The sequence below is a fragment of the Nothoprocta perdicaria genome, unplaced genomic scaffold (assembly GCF_003342845.1).
Source record: "Nothoprocta perdicaria isolate Ctin4 unplaced genomic scaffold, notPer1 scaffold_15, whole genome shotgun sequence".
Classification (NCBI taxonomy): Eukaryota; Metazoa; Chordata; class Aves; order Tinamiformes; family Tinamidae; genus Nothoprocta; species Nothoprocta perdicaria.
In genome coordinates, this window is record NW_020454649.1 from 3,719,365 (window position 1) to 3,739,864 (window position 20,500).

The 20,500-nt window shown below is 43.5% G+C and overlaps 1 protein-coding gene across 1 annotated transcript in view; it reads left to right on the top strand.

Annotated features, from left to right (window-relative positions):
- SHANK2 (SH3 and multiple ankyrin repeat domains 2) overlaps positions 1-17,036 on the top strand; it is a 254,127-nt gene extending 237,091 nt beyond the window's left edge. Inside the window, exons 21-25 of the mRNA XM_026034675.1 lie at positions 1,988-2,047; positions 2,284-2,414; positions 3,730-3,841; positions 4,999-7,414; positions 15,493-17,036. Coding sequence (XP_025890460.1) covers positions 1,988-2,047; positions 2,284-2,414; positions 3,730-3,841; positions 4,999-7,414; positions 15,493-16,066 — 3,293 coding nt within the window. The 3' untranslated portion in view covers positions 16,067-17,036. The remainder of the gene's footprint in view (positions 1-1,987; positions 2,048-2,283; positions 2,415-3,729; positions 3,842-4,998; positions 7,415-15,492) is intronic.
- Positions 17,037-20,500: the final 3,464 nt, after the last annotated feature.

The following is a 20,500-nucleotide window of genomic DNA, read 5'->3' on the forward strand; positions in this document are numbered from 1 at the left end:
AATATTTTCATGCTTTTCAAGTGTCTGTCATAGCCTCATCACTCTTTCCCTGTAGCTTTTTGTTGTCTGAATGGGTGTACGGTTACATGTGTCTGTTAAAAATAAAGGGGATCAGTTCTTAAATGGTATATTTATATTTCTTATTTACAGATTTTGAATACGTAGCACTTAAGTTTCCCAAGCTTCCTTTTCTCTGTATCCCAGAGACCAGTTGTTTGGTCTTCTGGGATGACAAAAAGGGTTGGAGAGACTTAATGTGAAATCTCTGCACCCTTGAAGCTCTTGGTGATTGATCCCCAAAATATGATTCTAAAAGTCTAGCCATATTTTTGCTGTATATTTAAAATGTTTATGCTTATACCATTGCTTTCTGATGCCTTTTGCTGAGCAGAAGTGCAGATATTTTTCTTTCAGAAGTTCAAAGTTTGTATTACAAAGTCTTATGAAATGTGATTTGAAGTGTGTTTTATTTTTGAATACATGTGATGGTTTTAAGACTATTTTTTTTTCTTTTTCTCCTTCCACTGGATGATTTAAAACACACAAAAAATAAAGTAGACCAATGAAAACACTGAATGCTAACTTCCATTGAAAAGAAACAGCAATACTGCTCTTGTGAGGCTGCTTTGGACAGTGTTCAGCTTACGGATTCTGCTCCCTTTCCCTCTCCTGACCTCTGTGACACTTAAATATCTGCAGCCAGGACAACCTGCTTCCTAACCACAAGCCTAAGAGTTCTTCCCTCTCCACCTGCTCCCATTTTAAATAAATAAATAAATAAATCGCTCTTCCTCAGCCAGATCTCCTGCTTAGAGAGATCAAAAGCTTTTCTTCCTCCTGCCTTATTCCCATCCATACCATATCCAGGGCCCCGAGTGTGCTGCTTTCCTGTTGAGAGGTAAAGCCGAAATCCCCAAATCCCATACTTTGCATAGTAACATATCTTTAGACACCACTGGAGACCTGTTTTCTTAAGTCTGTAGTAACCTAATGAAGTAGTTCCAGTTTTCTGCTGAAGCAGACAAACATTTGGGAGAGAGGTAATTGCTGAGCAGTAGCGGTGGCTCCGAGCCGGGTTGCGGGAGGAAGGAGCCAGGCGCAGGAGTCACTCCGAGCGGTGCGTACTCTCGGAGGGACCTAGAGGCTGTTCAAAGAGTCCTTACTTTGATGAAACTTCAAGAGAAAAAGGCACTAAATTAACATGATTGCCACCCGCAGAATCGTTGATACGGCGCCAGTCTTCAGTCTGTGCTTGCTTGGGAAAGCACACACGGTGAAAGGGGTAGTAGGGAAACCTGTGGGGTGCAATGCAAGTCGGATTCCAGTGCAGGTTCAGAAACGGAATTACTCTCTTGGCTTAGGCTGCTCATTTAACTTCTCCGTGCCTTAGTTTCTTGCTAATAGGAGAGTGGCGATAAAGAAGCTGTCAGGCTATAATGACTTGTTTGCTGAGGTCGCTTTGGGGCCCTCTGTCTGAGTAATGTGCTGTATTAAATACTGATTAATCTTGTTTGCGATCAAATTTGGTGATGGGGCTAAAACAAACACTCTAAACCTTGGAAGATCTTGACTAAATTTCTCCCTGTATTTTATCATCATGTTATATGCTAGACCTGAATCCCAAATCCAAGTGTTGACATTCTCGTTCGCATTTGGACTTTGCCTGTTCAGTCTGTTTATGACCACAATTAAATAAATTTAGGTGTATCCCAGATTGTGCCCTTCCTAAATTAAAAGGTACTGATAAAAGTTTCAGTTAATAAGTGATGCAATTACCAGTAGCGCTAATTTAACAATCTGAGAACATGAAGAGATTAAAAAGTAGTTTCTTGAGAAGAATAGGCATAAAAGAGCACTTCTGGAGTACTTGTTATTGTCCAAAATATCACTGAAATTCTGATGACTAAGTACAGTCTGCTTATCTCTATTTGAAACAGTGCTGTACGGATTCATTATTTCTAAAGGTCTTCTTTCCATTTCTATATAGATATTCTCCCTTCACATTTTGAAGGTTTGAAGAAGAGGATTGTTTTTCGAGTCACACTAAGTAAACATTAAATGCATGCAGGCTTAAAACTAAAGCATGCATGTTATGTAGCAGCAATAAAAAGTGCTCGGCTTGCACGACTTTTGATGCTCAAGCGTTGCCTTGTTAAAATGCCAAAAAAACCTTTTTCTTTGCATTTTTTTGAAAAGTAAATCTCTTCCTTTGACCTTGCAATACTTAGATTTTCAGTTTCTGGACAAACGATACTTATTTTACTGAATGCTTTTATATTACAGATAAGGTGGATGAAATAGTACCAGTTTCCAAGCCATCAAGAATTGCAGACAATGCAACCATGGACTCAAGAGTGGCAACTATTAAACAGCGGCCTTCTAGTAGATGTTTTCCCTCAGCTACAGATATGAATGTGAGTGGGAGCTATGAAATGCTACTTCTGCTTTGGAAACTCTGATTTGATTGCACTTTGCCAATATGGTGGGCATACAAGAGAAATTAATTTAAAAACACTTATGCACTTATTCTGCTTTTTTTTCTGTATAAATTAAGGATGTGGTCTATCAGTACTTACAATAATTTTTTTAACAGAAGATTATGCGTACCTGGTGAGACCGTGAAGGTTCCTCTCTGTACCTTTTCTCACTATTTCCTTATATTTATCCTGAGACTGTCACATCTGCCACATTACTGCCTCAGAGTTACTCGGACAGATGTGAGCTTGTTTTGCCTATAGCCCAAGCACCAGTAAGATCTGTGCTTGGAGGTGTCAGTGTCCTTCAACTCTATCCCCAAGTAAAAATACTTTCCTGAAAATCAAGGTACGCTAGTTCAGTTCACGCAGCCACATGGAGTCCCCTAATGTGAAGGCTTCTCCTGCTTCAGGTTTTTTATTATTCCTAATGGCATATCAAATACCTTGATTAAATAATGCATGGTGATTTTTAAGGGAAAGCTGACATTAATACTGCAGCATGTTTTAAAAATGTAAAAGCCCAAACTCTGAAAATTGGATTCCTCAATTGCAGAATTTGCTTCTGCCAAACTTATGGAAAGGTACTTGTTTTTCCTGCAGTCTAGATTTTGCTTTTCTATCGCCCGCTTGTCTCAAAAAGCCCCAGTCCTGCTACAAGCGTGGCATGGAAGGGGGCTTTCAATGTCAACCAAGGCTGTTCTAGATGTGAGAAATTCTTTTGATTGCCTAGAAGGCAGAAGGATGGTCTGGTGCCGGGCGATTCGGGGCACTCTGCTCCATTCCTCGCTGCGGTGCTGCCTTCCTTCGTGTGCTACCTTGCTCCAGACTCCTTGGCTCTGTGCAAAGGAGCACGAGCGCGTCCGTCCCGCAGAGTGAGGAGAGCGGCCGCCTTGGCCAACCTCAGTACGTGCGCTGTGCTGCGTGGAGAGGCGTGCTGGGAAGGGAGTGGAACCAAACGTAACTGCTCACGCTCGCTTGTCCTCACAGCGCACGAAACCTGCTAGAAATTTAACATATTGCCTGGGAGATAACTTCAGCTAACTCCACTCTCATCATTTTATTAATGTATAAATAAAGCCCAGCCTTCCTTTTCTCCTCACCTCCTCCCCAAAAAGATACCAGATTTGTCATTTTCCATAAGAATTCGAACTAAGGAAGAGGGGTAGTAAATATAACAGAAGAGTTACTTGTGTGTGAGAGCGAGACTTGCATGCTCTAATGCTTGTGGGGTTTTTTGTTTGTTTTTTTGTAGTCCATGTATGAGAGACAGGGTATTGCTGTGATGACGCCCACGGTACCAGGGAGTCCTCAAGGTCCTTTTCTGGGTATACCTCGGGGTACAATGAGAAGACAAAAATCTATAGGTAAAATGCTTCTCATGCCTAGTCTGCTTGTGCATTAATTATGTAATCATAGTAACTCTGCTGCTTTCTTAACGCTTGTGTCTCCAACATCTTTACCTCAGTGAGTGATTTCCTCATTTTTCTTTACCGTCCACACACAGACAAAATACGTGTTTAAGATACTGTAATGCCACATTTTGATTTGATGACAAGTATTGGGCAAATATTATGGAATGATAATTTGTTTCTTTAGAAAGTTTCCTTTAATAAGGAAAGCCAGTGAAAAGAGAGAGAATAGATGGGCTCAAGTTGATTATAGGGCATTGCCTAGGGCAAAATGTTGCTCTCTTTTTTTTTTCCCCCTCCCTTATTATTGAGGCAAAAGTGTTGTAATGCTATGTGTTTTGCAAAGAAATCCTTCCCGATGAAAAAGGATTAAAAATCAGCTTTTTGTTCCATTTCAAGTGGAAAAAGATGATTTTACAAAAGATGATTTTACACAGGAGGGAGGGGGAAAAAATACACAATCAAGCTTGGGGCTTGTTTTCCTCTTGGTAGTAATCTTCTTTAGCAGTGATATTTATCAAATTAGGAACACATTATGCTGATGTAAAATTGGTCATCTAAAGTACCCGCTTATTTTTATTTATGTTAAAAGCCATACTTGCAATAACACAATACCAATTTCTTAAATAAAACAGTATCATTTTTTTCCCCAACAGAACTTTCCAAGTCCCTTTGCTAAGCTTCAAGCACATCTTAAAAATGTGTTTTGTTTCTAAGTTGCATTATTTTATGCATTTAGAGAGTGCTAGAGCCAGTCAGGAGCTATTCTTCTGCACGGAATGTCTTCCCTGCTTGATCATTATCAAAGCAAATGCCCTTCTCTACAGCTACCTTGATGATACATAAAACCAAAACATTTGCCTACATGTTAGTGATCAGTTTAATTAAAATTCTGGAGCATTCTTTGAAATTCTGGCAACTGGGTCTCTGGAAGTTCAATGAGAAAAAAAATTGTTTATGATAAGAATCAGCCAAAAGAGCTCTTTCATAATTTCACATATGCTTCATGCCATCTGAAACATATTGTAGCAATTTAGGTTATATACAGAAATAATACAATAGGAGGGAACACAGGGGACGAGGGTATTTTAAATGTGCTTTCTGATTTTTAGGAATAACGGAGGAAGAGCGGCAGTTTTTGGCTCCTCCTATGTTAAAATTTACCAGAAGTCTTTCGATGCCTGACACCTCTGAAGACATCCCGCCACCACCACAGTCCTTACCCCCGTCACCACCACCTCCTTCTCCGTCTCTCTACAACTCTCCCAAGTCCCCCACATCGAGGAGCTATGGAACAATCAAACCTGCCTTTAATCAGAACTCAGCTTCGAAAATCTCTTTGGTTAGGCCTGAAAATGTGGGAACGATGATGCGGGACAAAGGGATCTACTACCGACGAGAGCTGGACCGTTACTCGCTGGATTCGGAGGACTTGTACAGCAGGGCTGCCACATCTCAGGCAAATTTCAGGAGCAAGAGAGGTCAGATGCCAGAAAACCCCTACTCAGAAGTGGGGAAGATCGCCAGCAAGGCGGTTTACGTGCCGGCCAAGCCGGCGCGGCGGAAGGGGATGCTGGTGAAGCAGTCCAACGTGGAGGACAGCCCGGAGAAGACCTGCTCTATTCCAATTCCCACCATCATCGTCAAAGAACCGTCTACCAGCAGCAGCGGGAAGAGCAGCCAAGGGAGCAGCATGGAGATCGACCCTCAGTCTTCGGAGCAGCCGGGGCAGCTCAGACCCGATGACAACTTAGGCGTCAGCAGCCCCTTCGCAGCAGCCATCGCTGGAGCAGTGAGGGACCGTGAGAAGCGGCTGGAAGCGAGGCGCAATTCCCCGGCCTTCCTCTCAACGGACCTAGGAGACGAGGATGTTGGGCTGACTCCCCCGACGCCACGTATGAGGCAGTCCAAGTTCACTGATGAAGGAATGTTTAGCAGCGAAGAGGGTTTCCGACAGCTTATGTCGCCATCTCCGGTCCCCGCACCCAGAGAGCCTGAGAGTCTTTTTAATAGTAGTGAACCCAGCAGTCAAAGTGATCCAAGGACATTAAACGCTTCACCCAAACCCAAAGGCACTGAAAACAGCACGGTGGCAGCTAAGCCCGCAAATGCCTCCAGCTCAGATAACTATGTGCACCCGGTCACGGGAAAGCTCTTAGACCCAAACTCACCGCTAGCCCTCGCTCTCTCTGCCAGGGACCGAGCCATGAAAGAACAAACACAGCAAATTCCAGGCAAGGGAGAAGCTGGCAAAGCAGACCTTAACAAGCCACTTTACATCGACACGAAGCTGCGACCCAACATGGAGACGACGTTCCCTGTTACTGCTGCCGTCACTAGGCAGAACACGCGGGGTCCCTTGAGAAGGCAGGAGACAGAGAACAAGTATGAAGCGGAGGCAGGGAAAGAAAAGAAGGCTGAGGAGAAGAAGAACATGTTGATCAACATAGTGGACACTTCACAGCACAAGTCGGCTGGTTTGTTGATGGTCCATACTGTGGACACGGCGAAGTCGGACGACACACCAGAGGATGAAGAGGAGAAGAGGGTGGAAACGGAGCCCAACGCTGAGAACTCCCCGCCAGAGCGACCGGAAGGCAGTGCGGATGCGGAGGGCGAGCTGAGCGTGCCCTCTGCGCCGCCGGAGCCACCAGCATCCCCCTGCAAAACCATCGTGGCGGCGGGCTCCGTGGACGACCCCGTCATCCTGCCCTTCCGCATCCCGCCCCCGCCCCTGGCGTCCGTCGACATCGATGAGGACTTCATGTTCACCGAGCCACTGCCGCCCCCCTTGGAGTTCGCCAACAGTTTCGATATCCCCGACGACCGCTTGGCTCCCGGATCTGCCCTGACAGACCTGATGAAGCAGAGGAAGAACGGAACGCCCGCGCCCGCGCCATTCGCCCCCAGCCAGGCACCCAACTCCTTGGACAGCAAAAAGCAAGCGGGTCTTTCAAACTGTTTGCCTGCCTCCTTCCTGCCACCCCCCGAAAGCTTTGATACCGTCACTGACTCTGGGATTGAGGAGGTGGACAGTCGGAGCAGTAGTGACCATCACTTAGAGACAACCAGCACTATCTCAACGGTGTCCAGCATCTCTACCTTGTCCTCGGAAGGTGGCGAGAACTTGGATACTTGCACAGTCTATGCAGATGGGCAAACATTTCTGGTGGACAAACCCCCAGTACCTCCTAAGCCAAAAATGAAGCCCATAATCAACAAAAGCAATGCACTTTACAAGGATGCGCTGATTGAGGAAACTGTAGACAGCTTTGTTATTCCTCCCCCCGCTCCACCCCCACCTCCGATCAGTGCCCAGCCCAACATGGCTAAGGTTGTTCCCCAAAGGACATCGAAGCTATGGGGTGATGTGACGGAGGTGAAAAGCCCAATTCTCTCAGGCCCAAAGGCTAATGTCATTAGTGAGTTGAACTCGATACTGCAGCAGATGAACAGAGAGAAATCCTCAAAGCCAGGGGAAGCGTTGGAGTCACCTACTGGAACTAAGACTGCAAGTCTCAGTACAAGGTAACTGCGATTAGCAGCATCATTTACCGATAAAAAAGTTGATTTAGTCCCCTCGTTTCCCCTATAAATATTTCTTAGGTTAAAGAAGAATGTACCTTTTATTGTACATGTTTTGCTTAATGAATAGTCAGTGACAAATAGTTTCACTGAGGGGAAGAATTTCCGAGGTCACCAGCATGTCTGTAGTCTGCAGCACCCTTTTTCCTTTCTTTTCTTTTCTTCCTATTTTTGATGGAATTGAGTCAAGAATGGCTGCCCTTCTGTGGGCAGCAGCTCTCAGTCTTTTCCAGCTTTGAGGACAATTTCCACAAACTATTCACTTGTTTTGATGTGAATTTCTTAGATTTATGTTTAAGTAGGAGATGGTTTTTTCCTCTAGTATATTTTTCCTTCTTGGTTTTTTTTTTTTTTTTTTTTTTTTTTGGCTACAAACAGCTTAAAAAAGAAATAATTTTGTTAAGTCTTGCTTTCCATTCAGTGCATGATATTATTTAGTTGATGGAGCTATCAGATAATCTGGGGTGATTTATGAGTTACAAAGCTACTTATCAGTGATTATCGGCTAATCTTTTGCAGAAATCACATTGCACTGTTCGTATTATTACAGAAATACTAATGCATCATCTCTGCCCCTTAGTATTATGAGTTTTCGGGTTTTGCTTTGTATTGTACGTGTTTAGTTAGTGAATAGGCTAATAGGTTGAAGACTCTGGTTAATTTCTAGCAACAGTCCCACGGCTGATAATTTGGTACAACACATCCTTGTAATTTCCAAACCACATGCTAGGTTTTTATGAAAGGTTTTTCCAGAAAGTGATAGGATTGCAGAGAGCCGCCACGTCCAGCTACAGAGGAGCAGCCGTGTGGTCCTGTGTGAAAAACAGGGGCTCTTGCTCGAAAAGGAAAAGCTACACTTGGAAAAAGCAAAGTAACTGGCAGTGGTGAAATATTCAGAGCCCAGTAGGTAAAGGTACAAGTAATTGGGTAGCCATGTCGATGTGCATATGGATATAATATCTTGAAATATGCACTTGTTAAAAAAAGAAAAAAAAAAAAAAAGATTGTGTTGGCTTTATGAATTTTAGGAGGAATTTCTAAGGAATTTCTTTTTGCAACATAGAATGGTTTAGCCTTATAGATGGCAGAAAGTTAGGGTCTTTCACTGCACTGTTATAAATTGTTTGCTATAGCCTGCTCCACAGAAATGCACTTTTTGCCAAAACATAGAACTGTTTTTTTCAGTTTTTAAAATATAGCAATATAAAAATATATATTTTCTCAGGATTATTCTGCCAAAGGATTGAATAACCCTTTGGAAAACACACATGAAGAAGAAAGTTTGATTTTATGGGGACAGTGGATCTATAAATTGCAAATGATGCAGCTCATTGAGGTTGGTCACACAGCGCAGTGACTTAAAGCTTCAGGGTTAGGTAGAGAGATAATTTCTTTACCTTGGGCAATGGTAAAATCCTCAGTTCTCATACAATAAGCTTTGTTGATTGACTTTTCCTACAGGTGAATCTCACAGGTTCATTCCGTGCTATTTCTTATGTCTTTAAGAATGTTAGTTTTACTTAACCTTGTTCTTCTTATTCAGCTGTGTGACTGTTACCTCTCATGTTTTATGCACAGTATTGCCTATTATTTGTATCTTAAGCTGTTATTTCTAGGTTACAGTAGAGATCCTTCTCATCCCTATTTTATTAGGAAATCACTGTGCGGCAAGTAACCACAAGATACTGTAAATATGTAAGTGTGCTGCATTTATGAGAGGAGAAGCAAATGGAGATGCATTTTTTTTGCAAAAAGAAACTTAAAACAGGTATAAAGGCTGGGGAAAAAAATGTAAGAACCGTTAAATCCCTTTTTTGGAGAAAAGCAGTTTCTCATGGAAACAAGACTAATCCCACATATAGCAGAGAAAGCTTCTAACACTAAAAGCAAAGTCAATGGAGCAAGGAACTTGTGGCCCCCTCTTCCTTGAGGAGGCATTTGAGAGAGGGCCGGGAGTTGCGCTTGCGGGATGCAGATCTCTGCTGAATTAGAGAACAACTTGTTGGCTCTGCTCAAGGGAAGAGGATAAAAAATGAGTAGGCCTGTTCATATCCTTCAGCCAAGGAGAGGTAATGGAAAGTGTTATAAATAGCAGCGCTGTTCGCAGGCTCGCTTGGGCTACGTTCACAGCATTCAGAACAGCCTGATAAAATTAAAAATACATATTTGTTCACTGGGAAAGGTAGAGCTCAGATAGCGTTTCTAAATATCTCTGGAAGATATTTTTGCACAGCTAGTAGTCATGCAATTGTAGTTCAACCACAGCAGTTGCACTGTTGAGGTAGCCTGGAGGTGAATTAAATTGTAGATAGTTGCATAATGGCTCGCTACAGAAAACCATGAAATATCTCTTTTGTACGTTTGTGATAAGTGAGGACTGTGAAGAGCTTGTTCTGTAGTACCGAGCTGCAATTCTCTCTCAATTACTGTGTTAGAAAAGACCTAGATCTGCTTTTTTTCTCCGTATGTTGTTTTAGAAAGAACTCTATACAATTTATTTTTAATTTTCCATTGTTCTTATGGAAACACTGAATTTAAAGATTTTTCAAGCAGAGCATGGAAACATTTGGCTAGAAACCATCTGCTTCTCAGCAGCAGTGACCAGCTGGGGGAATGGAGAGAGGCGGATGGCAGGGGAAGGGAAGAGAGGAAAAAGCAAAAGGACAAACATGCATAATTTATACAGAAAAAGCCACATTAAAGCATTTGATCAGGAAGTACCAGACCACAGCCTTTTAATTGCTATAGGTTAATTGTGCTCCTGATATTGGCCATCCTTTAATTAAGCCATGTTGACTGCAGAATCTGTAGCTAGTTTCTCCCGGGTGTTAAATGAGGGGCCACAGTAGGTAAGTGTCACTGTCACCCCCTGCTTTCTGCCCAGGCTTCCCTGTGGGAGAGGTACCGGCTGCTTGGGGACCCAAGGGCTAACTCTGCCGCTGAATTCCGGTCATGATTTCCATTTCTGAATTTGGATATGCCCTGGTCAGAGCTAAAAGGGGAAGGGGGAACACACAATGAAACAACAAAACCCAGAAGAGCAGTTGTTGGGAAGGTGGCTCCCTGTTGTCAGCGAGCAGGGCGGATGGCATGGGACGTGCAGTGATGGTATCGGCCACTGTGTTTATAAATACAGCAGTGCTATAAACTCGCTCCCCGCGTTTTCCGTGGCGCTGCGGAGGGAAGCAGGAGGCGGCCACGGATGGCTCTGCAGGGAGCTGCTGCTTGGCGAGGGAGGCCGCGCGGGTGCCATGGCTGCGCGGGTGCCGCGGCCTACGCGGAGCTCGTGCAGCTCTGTGGCGAACGCCCCGTATAAACGGGGCACTGTGAGCTGCCGTGTGTCCCGGGAGTGTCCCGGGAGGCGTGCGGGGTGCGCAGCGCCAAGCAGGTAAGGCTGGTCTGAGCCGGCAGCCAGGGCTGCGTGGTGACGGCCGCGCGGTTGTCAGGATGCCCCGCAGCCCGGTACAGCGTGCACAACACCTCTCCCGTGGGATTTGGCTCTCCCAGTCGCCCGCTGCACCCATTAGATTCATTTCATCTCGCTAACTGTTTGCCAGCCAGTTTCACAGGTTTGCTTGCTTCCTGCGTAATTTCTGCCACGTTTCAGTCATTCCATTTTGTCATTTTTATTTGCTCTCATGACTGCTGTTGTCAGAAGAGGGTCATGCTGAAGTGCTACGAAGTAAGTGACAACCATAAAGCATAGCTTATTCTGTGTCGTACATGCTGCTTTCTTTATGCTCACTCATTGTTACTGCATTTCAATGGTTTCCGTGCTGACTTTGTTACCAAGTGCTATGTGGATTAGCTCGCCTTAATCCAGAAATGGTAGCCATTCTAAAAAAACAGAAATAGCATGCTGAAATGAAAGCCACTTTTATCAGAGAAGTATTCAGCAAATGCTTTTATAAACAGGGGCACTGAGGAAGTGAGCCCGAATTCTGCAGGGCTTCTGGAAGCGGGCACAATGTGCAGTTTTATGTAATCCCGTGAAGTTAAAAGCAAAGGCAAACCAGCCCTCTAGATAATCAGGCCCTGATGTTGTTGTAGCCACTGAATCCCTCCCAGTTTTAGACTCTGAGTTTTTCCTTTTCTGCTTCCAGCCTGCCCTGGTGTTTCCACCTTCCTCTCTCTTTGCTCCAGCTGACACAGTGTTGCAACCAGCACTAACCATTTCTCAATTCCTCATGCTAAAATATCTCCGTTACAAGAAGTGCTGTATCCTGCCAGTCATCATATCAACCCTTGTTTTCGCTCTTCCCCACCCCAAAGCAGACAATTTGCAGTCTGCCTCCCTTACATACTGTAAAATTTTCTTTGACACCCAAAAATGTAATGCAAATCGGTAATAAAGACAAAATTTTGGTTCTGTATATTTCCAGAAATCTATAAAAAACTAATATCGCACCATAGCTCTGTGCATATTTCATTGCACTGTGCTGTGAAATGAAAGTCTTTTCTTTAGTTCTTTTTCCTCTAAGACAGCAGCAGAGCTTTGCCAGAGACAGCACATCTTGGCAAATGACAGGACAGAACAGCTCTCATGAGAAGAGTAAAAGGTTTTGTGAGCTTTACGCAGGAGGCTCATAGGAGCTCTGGCACTTACAGGGAGCCTTCTTTCACTGAGCTGCTTGGGCTATGAAGTTAACAGGAGATTTTGATCCTGCAAATCTAATTTAAAATGTAAACGCTGGAGAGGCCATTGTTGTGACATAGGAATTACATCTGGCAATTTTAATATGAGGCAACATAATAGACATGGTAATCAGTCCTGCCTTACAGCAGTGACTGTTTATAAATTACTAACATATGCTGATTCTAGTAAGACAAATTATATTTAAAATTATTATCATACTCTTTACCTTTTTATACAGTTAAAAGGGAAATTTAGGTTTAGGCAGGCTTAACTTGGATTTAATATGTTGAGTATAACAGGTGATCAAGTAAGGCATGAGAAATGGCTCTTATTAAAATTTTGAAAAGCCCACAGCGTAACAGGAACGCGTCTACTCTCCAGCTGGCAGGTACTTCCTCTTGCTGAACAGGATGCTGATCAACCGTGAAATCCTAGACAGCTCCCGGTGTCAGGGATGGATCTGCACCACAGATTGCATTGTAGAGATCATAAATTATAATTAGGACGGATAGGAGTTACACAAAGGTGTCTATTTTTCCGTAAATTACAGTACAGTAGGCTGTGTAGCAGAGGAGTTGATACGGCAAGTGAAAAAGAGAGAAGGAAGAAACAAGGAAGGGTAAGTTAGCCTTGGGCTTTGGGCTGGAAGGGCGGCAGTGCTGCTGCGGCTTTTGGCAGACGCCCGTGCCCTTGAGGAGGGCCGTGTTCGCCTCGCCAAGGCCTGCGGAGCAGCGCCGGCGCCGGCTGGCACGCGGTGCCGGGGGCTCTGGGCACACCCGAGCAGCACAGCCGTGCAGGTGACACTGGCCCTCGCCGTCCAGCTAGTGGCTTCAAGCCAGGGCTAAGCAGCCCTGCTGCGGCAGGCGGTGGGGACACGTCCGTGCTCCGGCCGTGTCCGTGTTCCCGCGGGCGCAGACACCGGGAGGACTCCCTCAGAGCTGGGTCGCTGCGGGATTGTGGCTGTTACTGATGGCTAAATGCTCTGAGTTTTCTGAAAGGAGGGCACCATAAAAACGCTAATATTTACAATAGCTTGAGTACTGATGTGTCTGTAAACAGAGCTGGTTTTGCAACCTCGTTCATCAACCAAAGCAAGTATTTTTCTTATCCTAATTTCAGAGTTCTATTTTTTTGCAGTGCATGGCCCTGCAAAAACCCCTGGCTTAAAACATGCCAGATGCCCACAGATCTTTCCATGTTGCCTGTCGCCACAGGAAGCTATTGCTGTGATGCAGGCTGAGAGGCAGAGCCAAGTGCAGGGTTGCCTGCATTGCCCTACTCACCTGGAGCCACTGCCTGTGGGCTGGCGAGGTCGGATAAGGCAGCCCGAGGGACGCACAGCACGCAGCCTCCTCTGGGGACGTTGTGTTGGTGATCCGTACAGTTTGTTCAGAGTCACCGGAGTGACTGCGGTTTCCGGGGCAGGGGGGAACAGGTAGTCTGCAAGAGGAGCTGTTCAAGGAAGAAGCACCAAAGTTACCAAGCTGGAGGTGGGCATGAACCCAGGGCTGTCGGTCAAGTACAGAAGTGATCTGCCAGCATCCAGTACAGCAGAGAACTAGTTGTCATCATCCAGGTGATAGTGCCACGGTTGACAGGAATACAAAGCTGTAATTGCTGATACTTGCAATACAGGAAAGGTAAATAAAGGTTCGCTGCAAATAAGGAGATATGGAGAGACCCACATTTATATAGGAATCTTCCTGCCCTTCTTGCAATCATTGAGAGCTCCTTCAAAGCACTTTGCTTTTCTGTGGATTTAAAATGATATCATGCCTTATTAAGGTATGTGAGACTCCTTAGGCTAAGTTAAAGTAGGTAGAAATAACTTGCTCCCCATGGTTAGTAGAATTTAATAGTTCCTTGCCACAGACTTATTTTTAAAAATGTTTAACTCCCCTTCCTGGAAGACAATGGGAGCCATTAAGCTCCAAACAAATCACAGGAAGCTCTCAAAACCTTGCCAAGTGTTTCATTTCTTTATAGAATTACAAGGTCGTAAGTGCTAAAAGTATTGCTCCTACTGCGTTTTAAGTGAAGTGCTGGTATTTCAACCCTCAGAAGGATCCCCCTGTTCCCATTGTAATATATGGAACAATTTGTGAGAAGTCGATAGGGCTGTTTGTGTGAGTAAGTAGCATGTATATTCTCCAGAGAGTTATTCTCGGTGCTCTCCTAATGACAGAGTATTGGAGTTCTTTGAAAGATGCTCAGTGTGGTACGAGCGTGCTCTGAATCTCAGTGCGGCAGTGCCTGGGGTTTGCTGGTGCCTGGACTTGTAGCTTCTCCATTCCTCCACCTGCCATTATATGCCAAAGCCCCAGGCACGGGGCATGGAGCAGGTAGGAGTAGGATCCAGCGTGACCAGCAGCAAACCAAGGACACGCTGAGGGAGGCCTCCGGTTCCGCACCACCAGGGCTTTGGAGAGAAGCTGTAGCTTCAGGAAAGTGGCTATGAGAGAGAGATGGGGGGGGGTTCATTAGCACCGCCTGGGGTTGGCTGCCTGCATTTGTGCTTTTGGCCATGGATGATCATGGGGAGCAGGTTAGGCCAGCTGACGGGCAGTACCCTCTTGTTAATTTACGTTTTAACTATTACTCTGTTCCCTTTAGGCAAGAGAGACGCCAGTGGCTTCATGGCAGCTACAGCACTTCTGGGCATGCACAGTAACAAAAATTTTGTCTCCTAACTTTTGTAGTGAAACTAGCACAGTATAATTTCTGTGTAGATGACACACAAGAGTCCTTTTATAAACCCTGGTCAGGAGGAGTGTTTCATTTTTAAAGCCTGAGCAGGCTTGCTGAACAGAAAAGGAAATAGGAGGAGCTCTGGAGCATATTCTGTGAATGAACAGCCTAAAATGCACAAAGAAGTGCATGCCTAAGTATCCGAAATGCGAGTTAATAACATGCTTCAAATGTTTTCCATAACTGGAGTATTATTAGCTACATTATCTTGCAGCGTGTAGAACGGATAGGCCAAGGCTGAAAGGAAGGCTCCCACCCCTCCATTCAGCGAGAGGGAGATCAGCTCCTGTTGGTGCTTCCCTGGCAACACAGAGGCCCTCCAGGCTTTTTATACCCTGCGGTTCTCACGGAGCTCTGAGCTAACTCACAGTAGCCCAAATGTGCTCTGGAAGGTGTCCTGCTCGTAAGCAAAGGCTTTGTTTTTAACCATGGCTTACCATTGATGGCTGTTTTATGGGAGAGATGTGATGACTTCTGAGCAGTTCTAACCTGATGCTGCTCATATGGTGGGGCGGGGGGAGAAAACAGTGGCAGTGTCACCCCCAAAAGCCCTGTGTGCCACCTCTTGACCAGGAGGACCTGTCAGTGCGGGTGCATGCGGATGTCTCTAACGGCTCTCGTCTGTTTGCGATTGCAGGAGCACAGAAGTCATGAGCACTGTCTCAGGTACCCGAAGTACAACAATCACGTTCACTGTCCGCCCTGGAGCCAGCCAGCCGATCACTCTGCAGAGCAGGTCCCCAGACTATGACAGTAGGACCGCAGGAGCAAGGCATGCTCCCAGCCCTGTGGTTTCGCCTACAGAGATTAATAAAGACATCATGCCTGCTCCTCTCACTGCTTCTGCTTCAGCCTCATCTCCTTCTCCAACTCTGTCTGATGTATTTAGCCTACCCAGCCAGCCCCCCTCTGGGGACTTATTTGGCTTGACCACAGGGCGCAGCAGGTCTCCTTCTCCCTCAATATTACAACAGCCAATCTCAAATAAGCCTTTTACAACTAAGCCTGTCCACCTGTGGACTAAACCAGATGTGGCAGATTGGTTGGAAAGTCTAAACTTAGGTGAACACAAAGAAACATTTATGGACAATGAAATAGATGGCACTCATTTACCAAATCTACAAAAGGAAGATCTGATAGACCTTGGAGTGACTAGAGTTGGGCACAGAATGAACATAGAAAGAGCTTTGAAACAGCTGCTGGACAGATAAGAATAGCTACTTTGCCTCATAAACTTCTGTTGATAACTAGAGATGGGCTGGTACTGAACTACCCCAATTGCCTTGTCTGTCTGCGAGTGCCAGCCAAATTGGGGGCGGGAGGGGGGGATGCCGAATTCCTGGTACTCAGGTAACGCAGACTGTATGCGACATGCCCAAACACAAACAAACATGTCACGTGAGCGGGGCTATTCTATTTCAAACTCGTGGGGAGATATGAGAGAGAGAAAGAGAGAGAGAGAGAGAGAAAATTGTTAACTTCAAACATACTACCATCTATTGATAGTGTCATTCTGCTGGAGCCATTACTTTTTTTTTTTTTTTAATCAAAAGCATTTCACTTTTTTAATTTAAAAGCACTATATTCACTCCTTGACATTCACTCAGTCTCCTAGCAGGTTTTCTTCCCAAACCTTAAATTCATTTTAGGAGGAGAGACACATGCTTCAATGCCTTTTTAAGCCATTTCTGCTAGGGTTAGATGCACAATTTTAAGGCAGGTGCAAAAGCTGACATTAGTGTTTTTAACGAGTTTAGCTAATTTATTAGCAGTGAAGCTGGTTGTTCTGCTGGAATTAGTTCAAAGGTAACCTTGCTCTGTTTTACTTGGTATTTATTTATTTCTGCAGTTACATTTAGTGCTCTTCCAAGGTGGCAGAACAAGTTCAGCACACGCTCCATTGGCTTGACCTGTAAGACGGTGCAGACGGTGCGTACGCACCGAGACGGAGCGCTCCCTTAGAGGTACAACAAAATGAAGCTAGCTTGAACCTGAGACCCCCAGTTTTCAACCAGCTGAACTACTGCTAAGGCGCACCGTGAGCTCGACAAGCCAGAAACGATTTGGGCTTAAGTGCAGGCGCATCTTTTAGACTTCATAGGCAGGGACTCAAACATGCGGAGCCCCAAGAGGGGCCGTTTAATTCAGTGAGTCATGAGTGCTTAGCCATTTTGAACATCAGGTCAAGAGAAAATAAAAAACAAGCTGAATGTTCCCATTGAAGTCAGTGGGAAGGTTGCCAGTGTTTTCAGTGGGAGAGGCGTTTTGGCCTGCTAGTAAAAAAGGGAAACATTTCAGCTTGTTAAAAAAGGAGAAAGGTAGAAGAAGCGGATGCGGAAGCGGAGGGACAGAGAGGCCTGCAGCGTCTGGGAATGCGAGGTGCCGAGGGCCAGGGGAATTGGATGCGTGTCCCGTTTCTCATTTGTGTCGTGTTTCAGCGAGCCCTGGCTCCTGGGCAAGGTGAGCAGGCCGCGTCCGCGCCACGGAGGCGGCAGCTTCACCCCGGCTCCCATGATTTCTTGGCGTGGGCAGCAGGCCCGGCCTGCGCACCGGCCACGCGGCGCTCCGCGGGCGAAACACACACATTTCTCCAATCTGCCTTTTTTTTTATTTTTCTTTTGCTCTCTTTCTTTTTTTTTTTTTTTTTTTTAAGTTAACAAGTCTCTCTCTGCATGTTCGACCTCCCCTTGTAATTAGCACCTCTTAATATCCGTGAGTTTTGTAGGTCTTTGCGAACATGCTCTTCACACGTTGCAGGTGGGCGTTTTTTTTTTTTTTTTTTTAAGTTAACAAGTCTCTCTCTGCATGTTCGACCTCCCCTTGTAATTAGCACCTCTTAATATCCGTGAGTTTTGTAGGTCTTTGCGAACATGCTCTTCACACGTTGCAGGTGGGCGAGTGGTGCGGGATGGCCGGGCTGCCTGCCTGCCTACCTACCATACCTTCAGGTGCCCTCACACTTTGCAAGGCACCTGGACTTTCTTTCCTTGCTATGGTCCTTGATATGGTCCAGCCTATCTCTAATTTTTTTATTGTGATTATTTTTGCTCACAAACAAGTGTCTAATTAGGTCTGCAACAGCCCTAGTCTGAGTACATATAAAGTTTAGCATTTTAAATATCTTTCTTTACTGCAAGTTTAAATAGTTGTACAGATAGTTTATAAGCACAATATTTTAAGAAAATAAGTGGCTGGTCTACTGGGCAGCCTTTGTGCCACTTCAGTGCTAGAAAGTTAAAAACAACAAAAACTTTTGTGGTTTAATACTATTTCTGTGGAATAATTATGAAGTCTTGACCTTTTTAAAAAAATCAACCTCATTTGGATGCATCTGAACCAGCAGAGCTGTGTTATATTTTCTATCTTTGCTAGAACTTCTACAAAGGAGGATGAATATTTCTTCAAAAGTGGTTATAGTTACCAACGCATTGGATATACTCATAAAAAGCAATGTATTTAGCCTCCTGCCCCCTTTATGGAACAACAAATCTTTTGACTTACCATCTGTTACTGCACTCTATTTGTACTTGAAAGTTCCAAGGAACCTTGTAATAAAACCCAAGTACTAAGGCATTCTACTTTCAAGAGTACTGAGTTTTTCCATAGGTGTTGTAGAAAATGGCAGTCTCATTCAGATAGTCAATACAGGCAACTTGAGGCCATCAGATGATACTTCAAGAAGTGTAAAAATGGTATTTTAGCCATCGTTGTCTTCCATTTGGTGATACGACAGAATTCAGTAAATAAACCACTAATGCCATGCTCTCTTTTTTCTTTTCTTTTTTTCTCTTTTTTTTTTTTTTTTTCCCTTTGGTTGGTTGGTTTATTTCTTTGGGTACGGTTGATATTACCTCTATAATATGTGCCAGAAAATACTTTAGAAAATACGATAGTAAAAGAGAATGTAGAAGTTGACTTTTAAGCTGCTTTTTAATCACAACTTTGTTGTTGCGTTTAACGAGTGCTGACATACACAGTAAATTGCAGTCGATGGAAATCCCTTTCTTGAACAGGTGTGTTTCTTGCTCATGTATCTTTTCAGGTACTGAAGAATAGGTACTTATACAATTAGTAGTAAAGAGATTTAAAACGTTAAAGAGCTAATGAAATAGTTTATTTTTACATGATGTCTTAAAAAGTAAATAAAAGGAGACCTGAAAGGACCTACTTTTACGAATAAAATACACCTCTGCCAAGATGAATTGGTCTCTAGCTCCGTTTGATGATTTTGCTACAGAAAGCAATAGTAACAGACACAACCTTGCCTCCGAGTATTTTCATCAGTCTGGAAATGTTGGGAGGGGGAGGAGAGAAGACTTTATTATAATTTCATGCTAGTATGATAGTGAAAAACAAGTTTTTAGAGATCTATGAAATACATTATGATATTCTGGGTTTTAGGATCAATTTTTGTTTATATACTGTAATTTAAATAAATTGCATTTACATGCCTAGTTTCTGTAATATTTGTGTATACAATACCAAAATCTTACAAGATGTAAATTGTGTATAACTGCACAGACTCCTTTCCCTGGGTGTCTGAGAACATTTTAAGTTCGATTCATATATTAAAAAATGACTAGATGTGACTGTTGATTTACAGAATTTACATATCACAAAAGTTAATTATTTGTGGTACTTAAGTTAATAAAAATAGTGATTTTCTTCTTAGTTCTTAAAAAGCATTACCCAGTTGATCTGGCAATGATTATGTGTATGAGCCACAAATATTGATAATTTTTCCATTACATTTTTTCTTTTTTTTTCTAGATATTAATATGTTTCTCGCTATAGTTTGTGTAACAACTTGTGTTCACGTTATCTATGTTGCTGTAATTTTTGTGCTTTAATTCCTCTTATTTCAACTGATTAAAAAATCAAGCTCCTGTAACTTGCACTTTTCCCCAATCCTTAATACTCTTGTATGGCAACCAAAATTACTGTAAGAAATAAATATAATATTGCACTAAGATTGTGGTTCTGATTGCAAACAAAGACGACTGTCTGAATTTTTATTAAAAAAAAAAAAAAAAGTTGCCAAATCAAATGTATGAAAGAGCATAAAATGCTTTAACAAAACATAAACCTAAGGCAAAACAGTCAGTTTATTACCAAGAAAAATACTTGCTTTTAATTCTTTTTTTTTTTTTTTTTTTTTTTTTTTTTTTTTTTTTAAAGTTTTTTTTTTTTTGAACATTAGTTTTTTACTGAATTTTGGATTAATATGTAAAATCTGAAAAGAAAAAGAAAAAAAGCCAACATGTAGAAAATCTATTTCTGTTTGTCCTGAGGTGAATTTCAAATAATCATCACGTTTTCTTGGCTGAGTGTTTGGGAGGGAATGCATGCTCTCAGCTTCCTAGTACTGATTATATAAAGCACCCAATTGTGGATTTATTCTGCAATTCAGTGAGGCACTGAGAAGTTGGTGGGGAGGGAAGGGTTGGGGTTTTGGTAGGAAAGAGCAGCTTTACAGCGAGAAGAAACCAGCACTCCTCCTCAGAACCTGTGCATTTTGTGATTAACACTGTACCGGCAAGGTGTATTTGTACTGTGAATAAAAGAGGCTTAAAACGGAGAGAAAAAGAGAAAAAGGAAACATTTCACATCTTCTTTGGCTTAATCTAAAAATTTTCTATCTTACA